This window comes from Falco biarmicus, chromosome 1 (genome assembly GCF_023638135.1).
Source record: "Falco biarmicus isolate bFalBia1 chromosome 1, bFalBia1.pri, whole genome shotgun sequence".
NCBI classification, from domain to species: domain Eukaryota; kingdom Metazoa; phylum Chordata; class Aves; order Falconiformes; family Falconidae; genus Falco; species Falco biarmicus.
In genome coordinates this window covers 114,773,841-114,783,357 of record NC_079288.1, presented here as the reverse complement: position 1 = coordinate 114,783,357, position 9,517 = coordinate 114,773,841, and the positions used below count along the sequence as shown (strand labels likewise).

Below are 9,517 nucleotides of genomic sequence, written 5' to 3'. Positions count from 1 at the left end.
TCCTCCTTAAGCCTCTTAAAATTTCTTTTAGGCAGGAATTTTACTGTGCCTCAAACCTCTTGTAAGCAGCACACCTATGCTGGATGGCAGGACACCCCCTGGGGCTGCCCCATGGCCCTCTGCTCCCAAGGATGCGGAGCTGTGGCTGACGAGGCAAGAGAAGAGCAGCCGGGAGACCCCTCACAAGGGCCATGCAATTCCCACCGAGGCACGGTGGAGCCGTCACCTTTTAAAGCTATTTTAACACATCACGCCCATCGTCCAGGGTGAGGCTGCAGCTCTCCTCCGGAAGCGGAGGCACTTACCTCCCACGCAGCCGCGGCTGTCCGATCAAAAGAAGCTGAAGGATAGGGGGGACCAGAGCAGTGACTGGGGCTGGAGCGGTGGCACAAGGGCCAGGCTGCCACCTGGGTCCCTTCCTGCTATAGGTTCTGCTCCTGTGAACGTCAAAGTCTGCAGAGGCCGAGTTCAGAAAGAAACAAGCTGCAAGTTCCACACACCAGGAAACGCCACCTTTACACAGTCTGTTAGAAAATATGTACGACACAGTAATCAGATTCGTTTTATTAAAAAACCTGCAATAAAATTCCTTGGAATTCACCATCTTAACTTTGAGAGTTGCAATATTTTACTAGTACATAATAACACAGTCTCACATATTTACATTATAATTCTCTATATAACAAAAATAGCCGTGTTGTACTACTGAATAATGCTTCCAAATATTAGCCTCAACATTTCGGTACTTCCCCCAGTTGAGTCACTGTCCATGCTCTTTAGCATTTACAGTATATAACAAAGCAAGAAGGAAAAAAAAAAATAATCCAAAATCTGTGTGCCTCGATTTCAGGCAAATCCCTTTAAGATGATAGTTCTCTGACTCCCACATTTTTCAAGAGAGATAAAGTGCATTGGAGGGGAAGATGTACATGTTATAAAATATCAGAAAAAGAGTTAAAGTATATTTGCAATACTGTACAGAAAGTCACGCTAGAAAAGAAGGCTCGCTTCACAGACTGCTACTGCACTGTTTTGGCAGCAAGTCACAGGTAGCGGGGCGGGGCGGGGGGACAGCTAACGATAAGAAAAAGAACCGCCTGTGCACCGTGTGATTTTGCCACGGTCTTCTCCTAGGTGTTTCACAAACAAAAGTGCAGCCATCTAGAGAAAGGAAATTTTTTTTTAAAATGTGAAGATGAAGGGTGGTTTCCACAGTCAAACACGACCTGGCCAGCCTGCAGAAACCGACTGCCTTATCAGCAAACCAGCTTCAGTTCAGACAGGTTCCCATCTCGAGGGAGCCCCGGTGCAACCAGAGCCACAGCATGTGGGCTGAAGGCCTCCCAGTAAATCCACTCCTCCTGTCCAGAGCAGGAGCAATTACCTTGGAGAATTTCACTGGGACAGGCCATTGCCTCCAAACTGGAAGTTATTTCGGTAAGCTGTGCGCTGATCCATATGGTATTTATTTAGTTAGTGATTTTTCTTCCCTTTTTAACACTGGCATTTGCTGGTATGGCTGTGCAGCGTGTGAGAAGAGACGTGGCTGGAAAAAACTCTGGAGCCATCACTGAAAACCAGGATACTTCTGCTCTGTCCATGAACTGCGTACGAATGGGACGCCACATTTTTTTGGTTTGCTTATAAACTACTCTAAATAAAAATAGTTCTCTTCTGGAAATGGATGGAATGTATATTTTGACAAGTACAAAACCATTTTAAATGTTCACTAAATACAAGGAACATTTTGCTATAAAAATCACAGACCCTCCCACCCGCTGTCCCCTCTTTACATTTCTAATTATAAAATGGTACCGACATTTCAGGTTCCTAACATGAAACAAGCTGGAAGGATGGTATTATGTATACATACAAAACGTTTAGATATTTGACATCTGAAATAACTGTATACATTCAGAGCAAACAAGCATCTTGATCTTGCTATTGTTTGTAATGCTACACAGGACTGAAGAATCAAGAAATAAACAAGAAAGGGAAAACGTTTTTTTTTTTTCTCCTCTCCCCCCCCTTTTTTTTTTTCCCTCCTGGCATTCACTCCAGAAAGAAAGAACTTCCACTGATTCACAATTAAAATAGTTGAGACAAGATTAATTTCAGATGGAAAATTAATCCATTGGCTTTTCATTCGAAATCCACAACACCTTTCATTCATCTTTCTTCTCCATTTCTCCCCTTGAAATGTAGCTCCTGCTCAGAAGGTGGTTTTTTTTTTTTTCCTTTGAAAAAGAAGTGCCAAAGAAGAGAAAGAGAGCAGAGTGGGTTTCCAGCTGGGCAGGGGAAGCTGCGCGGCAGAGGGCAGCCTGCTCCTCACCCGCCGTCCCAGCCCGCCGCTGCCATCTGCTATGCGAACAAATGCAGACTAGAAAGTCCATCTGGCGTTCCTCTTTCAACTGCGAAACCATCAATTAGTTCAGGTAACAGCTTGGTAAAATAAAAGAAGCACTTCTGTTGGATCAATCGCCCCCCTTTAAAATGTCTGCAAAAACAACGCCTCCACCCTCATTTTCCCTCACCCCTAAATACTTCATGACATTGTTTTTCACCGCTTGCGTTAACCGAGCCCATTCATTTCTGTCACGCTGGTTGCCCCATATACGCTCACACATTTTGCATCTATAAACCAAATGAATCAACGCTTGGTGTTCTTCAATGGAGCAGCAATCCCAGTCAGCACTGCTTATGAAGAAGCTCAGCTGCCCTGAATCTGCCAAAACCCCACAGTCCACCTTTCATTAGGCTCTCAGGCTGAACTTAGGCTGGCCCCTTGCCCCCACGCCAAACCAGAGCAGTCCCACCTGCTACAAGAGATACAGGGAGCACAAAATGCAAGAGAGGAAGCGATGCAGCGTTAGCTTGATCCCATAATCTCCTTCCCCTGCAACAAAGGCTCACGCTAGAACAAACATTCGCGAGAGGGGCTGGTAAAGGAACGTGCTGGACTTCTCTACCATTTCAGTCCAGCAAAACACAGGCCTCCCAACAGAAACTAAGCACTCTCTCTTCTGTTTATGAGAGTCAGCTTGTCCTGGCCCCTGCTCCTGGCAGACCTGTAACTTTGGCCCTACAACAGGGATCTACAAGCACAACTAATGGTTAAAAATAGTCCATTATTGCTAACGAACAGAAATCAATAAATTACTATTGGTTTTCTTGGTTTGCCCAGCTTATAAATTCCTGTTCCTGGCTTATTTCAAACTATGTGCTTAGTCAGGAGCTTTTCTACAGAGACCACGAAGGAACGAGCCTCTAACAACCGCAGCCTGGGAGCTTCCCAGCTGCCTGGGCTGAAAGGCATTTCCCGCTGTTACGTACAACCTGTGTCGTCATTTCAGTACAGACCAATCGTCACAACAAGGACTTGCAGTTCAGCAATGTATATATCAGGACCTGTGCCCCCATCTCTGCCCGTTCATCACAGAATCCGCTCAAAGGGCTGTGGCATATATTCAAAGGAAAAAGTCTGTAAGGCAAAACGCTGGAAAATCTATACGACGACTGCACTCCAGGTTTAACAAGAATGGCAAATAAAACACACTTTATGGAAAATCTGTAACTGTGTTGTACCGATGACTAGAAGTATACACAGAAGCGTTAAGTGATCTGCAGACACCTGCCAGGGCAACCTGTCCATACGCAAAGGTCTTCTGAGCCAGACATTTTTCAAATTAGATAAGCACTTAGCAAGGGGGAAAGGAGGGTGGGATAACAGGTTTGACAACAAAAACTTTGGAGCACAAAATGCATATTCTTTGAGAAAGATTAAATTCAGAGCTGGATCTATCAAGAGGTGCTTGGGTTCAGTTTGTTAACTAAAATCAGAATATCTCCCGAACGAGTCATTAAACAAGAGACCAAGTACTGCTCCCTTCTTGCAGTGGCTTCCTCTGGATCTGATCCAGGGGTCATTAAAGTACCGAGATCCGAGGGAACTCTTACCGTATGGGATTCAATAACTGTTTTTTTTCCAAATTGCCTCTATAAAGCCTTTTTCTTTAGTGCCACAATCTCCCCCATGCAAAAGTCTAACAACAGCAGCCGCTTCTATTTTTGTTACCATATAGTTTCCATAGTCATACCAATGCACTTTTATATGCATACATGGCAATTTAGTTCTATAGAATACTTAAAAGAATGAACTGCAGTACTGTGATTTTCTTGATCCTGGTTTTGAGGCTATCAAGCAGTCAGAAAATAAAAAAAACCCCAAAACCTCAGCTAGTGCCAGACCTGTATCCCCACCAGGATGGGTCAGCTGTGGGGAAGCGATGGAGAGCTGGTGCCCTGCACATCTCCATACACACATTAGGTCATTTTTGAATGCAAAATTCTGCCCATGTAACTTTTTATGTGTCCTACCTACTGAACAGACCTTTGGGAAGGCAGTTTAGTGAAACCCATGAAAATCAAAGGATACTCAGAGCAGTCTCTGTCTGTCCCAAGTTTCACCCTGTGATCCAGCCTCAGTGAAGATGAGCCCCACCAAGGCGAATGCTTCTCCCACCTACTACGTGGTCATGGAAAAGAAGGAAAAAAAGAGCCTCAGATGACCAGACAGGAAGAGCTCAGAGAGAGACAAGATCAGCTTAATGACAAGAGTGCCTTGCTCAGAGAGCTGTGCCCCCCCTGGCACTGGCCCTGCGCAGGAGGAGCCCTCTGCCCTGTGCTGGCGGACAGTCACAGCGCCAGCCTGCAGAATTATGTGCATGAGCAATTGTTCGTCAGAGGGCACCAGAGGATTTTGCTTTCTCCTGGCTGTGTGCTAAAGGCTGCTCTCCCTTCCGAACAGGCAGTGCTGCATCCCTGGCATCGACATCCCACGTATTTAACGCCACAGCCCAAGCTTAGTGGGCAGCAGTACTGAGGACTCACACAATGCTCAGGATAGGACTGATCTTGCCCAAAGCTTCAAATCAGGAGGTTTCATTTTACCCTGTCATGAATCTCAGCGGAGAGACTCATGTAAGCAAAATTGTGCATGGGCACATAGAACTGCAAAATTAAGGCTTTCATATACGTTACAAACATACATCTGCAGGTCTTACTATTTAGGAAGCACCTCAAATTCCCAAGGCATTTCACACGTTATATATACAAAGAATGTTGTCAGCCAGGTCCTGCTTTAGGAAAACATTTCTATTTGACACAGGGGCTTAATTATGCTCATAGAAGACCTGTTAAAAATAACGTACAAGTCCAAAATCAGCAATAAGTGCTTTTCTGAAAAGGGACGGAATAAAACATCTACTTAAGTGCTTTCCAAAGTTTTGGCTTCAGTGATATGTAACCTGGCTTTGCGCTTGTTATCACTTAACAGTAGAACACCTGAGCAGAGGGATGGAAAAACCTCTTTCCTGAGTGAAACTGCAGGTAGAACTGGGAAAACGAAAGCAGAAAGGCTCCTGAAGCAGATTTGCTAGGATGTCTCTTTTGAAAGACCACAGTACAGTGATATGTAAAAATGTCTCACCCAGCCTAGACCCTGTCGCTGCCAGTGGGCCACCTGTGGACCCTGAGGGACCACAACGAGTATGGGATACTTAGGAAAAGAGCACGCAGTGTGATTCCTCTCCAAAAAGCCTTCATTAACTCCTAGAAATATGGGCAGAGTCTCAGTTACCATCCATGTGATGCCCCTTTAGGACAGCTCCCTCTGATGATTTTGCTGGTCAAAGGACCCAGCTCAGTATCAGCTGGGAGCTTCACCTCCTGCCTTGCTTTTCGACAGACCTCGCTTGCTCTGCTGTGGGTGACTCCGCTATAGCAACAGGTAATTGGTCAATCTATCATTAAGATTAACTTAATTAAGTTTGTGAAATAAAACAAAGACTTTGTTACAGCTCCTCTGAAACACAAACGGTTTGGCCAGGAGTTTTTTGTCTGTGTGCTGGGCTGCAATGGGTGGACACTGAGACATCACTGACAACTTGGACATTGTGTTTGTGATGTTCCTGTGACATGTAGCACCCAGGCTCCAGCGCTAGAGAAGAAACTGGACCAGTGTGTGTACTTTCCATAGAGAGATCTGAGTGTGTATTACCACCTTCACTCTTTCCCCTGCAGTAATTTCAAATGAATTTCATTCCTGTGTGAAGGGCCACTATTTGGTGTAAGCACCACTTAAATCCCATTTCAACACTATCTCCAGAGCTAAAGTGGAGCTGATGCAGTACCTTGTGCAAACCCTCTGGTGTAGGGCTGAATTTCACCATCGGTTTCCCCTAATGCTGTGGGCCTTTCCCATAGCAGCAAGGAATAGAGAAAACAAAAAAAAAAAAAAAAAAAAAGGAAAAAAAAAGAAAACACAATTACAGAATCACAAATATCAGGAAGAGTGACCTAGCTCTGCCCTCTGGAATGATGTCTAACTTTTTGAATCAAGTGGATTTCCAGCTGCCTGTATCTCTTTAATTAAAAAGTGATGTCCTTTCAAATGGCTTTATAAAAATGTAACGGCCCATTTCCGGATCACGGTTTTGAAGGATGATTAGGCTGTGCTCTTTGCCTCAAAGTTACCCTGCAATTTAGGGACTGAGAACATCACAAAAATTAAGGTACAAAATGAACTGAGTTCTAACTGGACCGAAAAGCACGGAATATAATTCTTCCTTCTTCCTGTACTGAAGAAGTAAGTCAGCCAAAATTTTAGGGATAGTTCTAAACACATTTGCTCCCGAATAAGATCTGACAAACTGAATTTTGGCTGGAAATTGGTTTCCACATCTAACTAGTAATCCACAAGGAGATTAAAGGCAGCAAGAACCCTAACAGTTGCATTCTGAGATGCTGCCATGACACCACCAAGTCAAAATGTTTGACCTCTCCACGAAATTTCGATGCAAGATGAATTGTTGATTCTATGGACTTACTCAGGAGGCAGTAATGTGATTCAAACCATCTGACTGTCACAGAAAGCATGTACTCTTGTGTAACAGTAAGCTAAAAATGCTTCTTCACAGTTGAGTATTTTGACTGAAAAACAAAATCGTACACTGAACAAGTGATGATAAGCTTTCTCCTGGAAAGCAGAGCTCGGAATGAATTAAATAATCATCACAGATCATTATTATGTAGATGTTTTGACTTACGATATAGTTCTGTTTATTTTCAAATTCCCTCCCCTCTGCCCAACATATTTTGGTATATATATATCTATATACAAATTGCAAGTATTCCATTACACTTGCGACAATGTTGACAGAGACTCTGGAGGGCAACAAACCACCTGAACTCCTGTGTTTGAAAAGAAGCAGACAAAACCTGCCATCCAAACTTAAGAAGTGAAACGCACTGAGAAAAAACCCAAAATAAACCAGGAAGTAAACATTTCAGCTAGCTGCTGCCTCCTTCATTAGCAGTTTCTGACACCGGTATCAGCATCTCCAGACCCTTTCTAAGAATATTCTTGTCAGCCGCATAACGCACAGCTGTTAACAAGCTGCCTCTGGAAACCTCTGCAACACTCCTTTAGCCTACTGGTCAGTAAAATTTAGAAAAGACACGATGTTGTACTAGATTGTCTTTTCTAGCCACTGAATTGTGATTTGAAGGAAGGCCATTAATGTGCTGACAACTGCTAATAGCATAAAATAGAGCAAAGGACTACAAGGACAGAGTGAAGGCTTAAGCTTTTCTTTCTCTCCTTCACACTGTACAATACTTGCCTAGAACAGAGCTCCAAATAACAGCCAACACAATGCAGTTTTAACCCAGATCTCAGCAATCTCTGATAATTCAGAGCTCTCTTGCAAATAAAGGCCTTCCCAATATACCATTTCCAAGGCTCCCACTTAAGGAAAGCAGGCTTCCCTTTAATGCAGGGTGCTGGTGCACCATCCTTCTGAAGCCACATGTACTTCATGCAGAAACAACAAGGCAGTGATAAATCTTGGGATTCAGATCATGAAGTGACCAGTGAATGGGAATTCAGATTTCTGGACTGAACTCTTGAAAAAGCTGGGGTCAGTCAACTGAAACAGAGTGTCCGTCCATAACAAACTATAAACAAACAAACAAACATAACAAACATATGCCTTTTCAAAAAAATAGAAACAAACCCCCGATCGAACAAGTGTAGAAAACACTCAAGCTGTCATTTCAGTTGCGTATTTATGAGCCACTGAAGAGTTACATGACCGCTTTCAAGCACGTGGGTAAACTGGAAGCGTTCATCTCCCATGTGAACAAAATGAACGTATGTAGATGATGAAATCGCATCCAGGCAGACACAACTGTTGCTATTGCTTTTCGTGACCATCTCAGAATGGAGTGTGCAGGAGTGACAGTGCTCTGGAGGCATGTGCATGACTGGTCCAAATCCTAGAAAGCTGACTCGGTCCCTCCCTGTGACCCTCCCCTGTAGTTTAGTGTTGGTTCTCTGTTCGTTTTTCAAGATTTCACCTCTTCGCAGTCTTGATCAGTGGAAAGCTCCACATCGGACAGTCCAACCTCCATTGCCATAATCAATGAAATATCTGAATCACTGCTGACTGCTGGCTCCTGTTCATCTGTGAGGGTAGAAAAGACAGAAAAAGGGCATTACGGTCATGTCGTTCTGTCAATGTATTATGCTTTTTAGTTCTGCAGAGGGGACCCAGAGGTTTCTCCACCCCTGAGGTTGCGCTTCAACTCCAAACTGTGCTCTTCTTCAGTATCCATCTAAAGCATTTTAAAAAATCAGAAAGTTCAAGCCATCAGTAGCGAGAAACACAATGTCAAGGAGCCTGGATGGGTAACACTTTCTTCTCCTAATCCCCCCAGGACTCTCCAGCCAGGCCCTTCATCTCCCTGACCTTCCTCCCACCACCTGAGCACTTTGCTCCCTGTACCCTTTTATTTCCTCAACCTGGCACCATCCTACTCTCCCCACAAAGGCAGCAAGTTAAGGACAAAGCCATGGGCACCTGGGGGAGTGAGTCAGCCATCAGGAAAACATTTCTAACAAAAAAAAAAAAATCTGCCCAAACCCTCACTGGGTGACAGAATCTCTGTTAGCGGAGACTTTTAAGAGGGTGCTAGGCTAATGTCTGGAAGGAGTGGTACAGGTGGCGTTAGTTCTGCCCCAGGACTCAGGACCAGGCTACCTGCCTTCTCAGGTGCTTTCTCTCATCCTTTTCCGCTCCATTTTCTATTCACCATTTCCTTAAATTTGAAGATACCTTGCAGGTTCTTGATCCAGGCCAAAGGCATCTACTTTAATCCACCATGATCCCAAATACAGTAAGAGTCAGATTATTGACTTTTGCCAAACTGCAAATCCCATCAAACTACAAGTGTAGGAGTAAAAACTTGTTTTTGTTTTGATCCCACAGCACTTACTATGTGTGTATTTAGTAGCAGATAAGGCCAACAGATTTTAAAGGACTAAAAGCTAATTTTATTTCAAGAACAATCAGGAGGAGCAAAGCACACTGGGTGTCTGGGGAGATCTTCAAAGGCACAAAGCTCCCATAGGTGGCTGAGTCCCTGAGAGAAAAAAGTTGATGGCTCATATTTTCAA

The 9,517-nt window shown here is 44.0% G+C and overlaps 1 protein-coding gene across 1 annotated transcript in view; it reads right to left on the bottom strand.

Annotated features, from left to right (window-relative positions):
* Nucleotides 1–539: 539 nt before the first annotated feature.
* The window catches only part of RNF150 (ring finger protein 150), a 127,918-nt gene continuing 118,940 nt past the window's right edge, over nt 540–9,517 (bottom strand). The window contains exon 7 of the mRNA XM_056362940.1: nt 540–8,525. Within this exon, the coding sequence (XP_056218915.1) occupies nt 8,407–8,525 (119 nt within the window). The 3' untranslated portion in view covers nt 540–8,406. The remainder of the gene's footprint in view (nt 8,526–9,517) is intronic.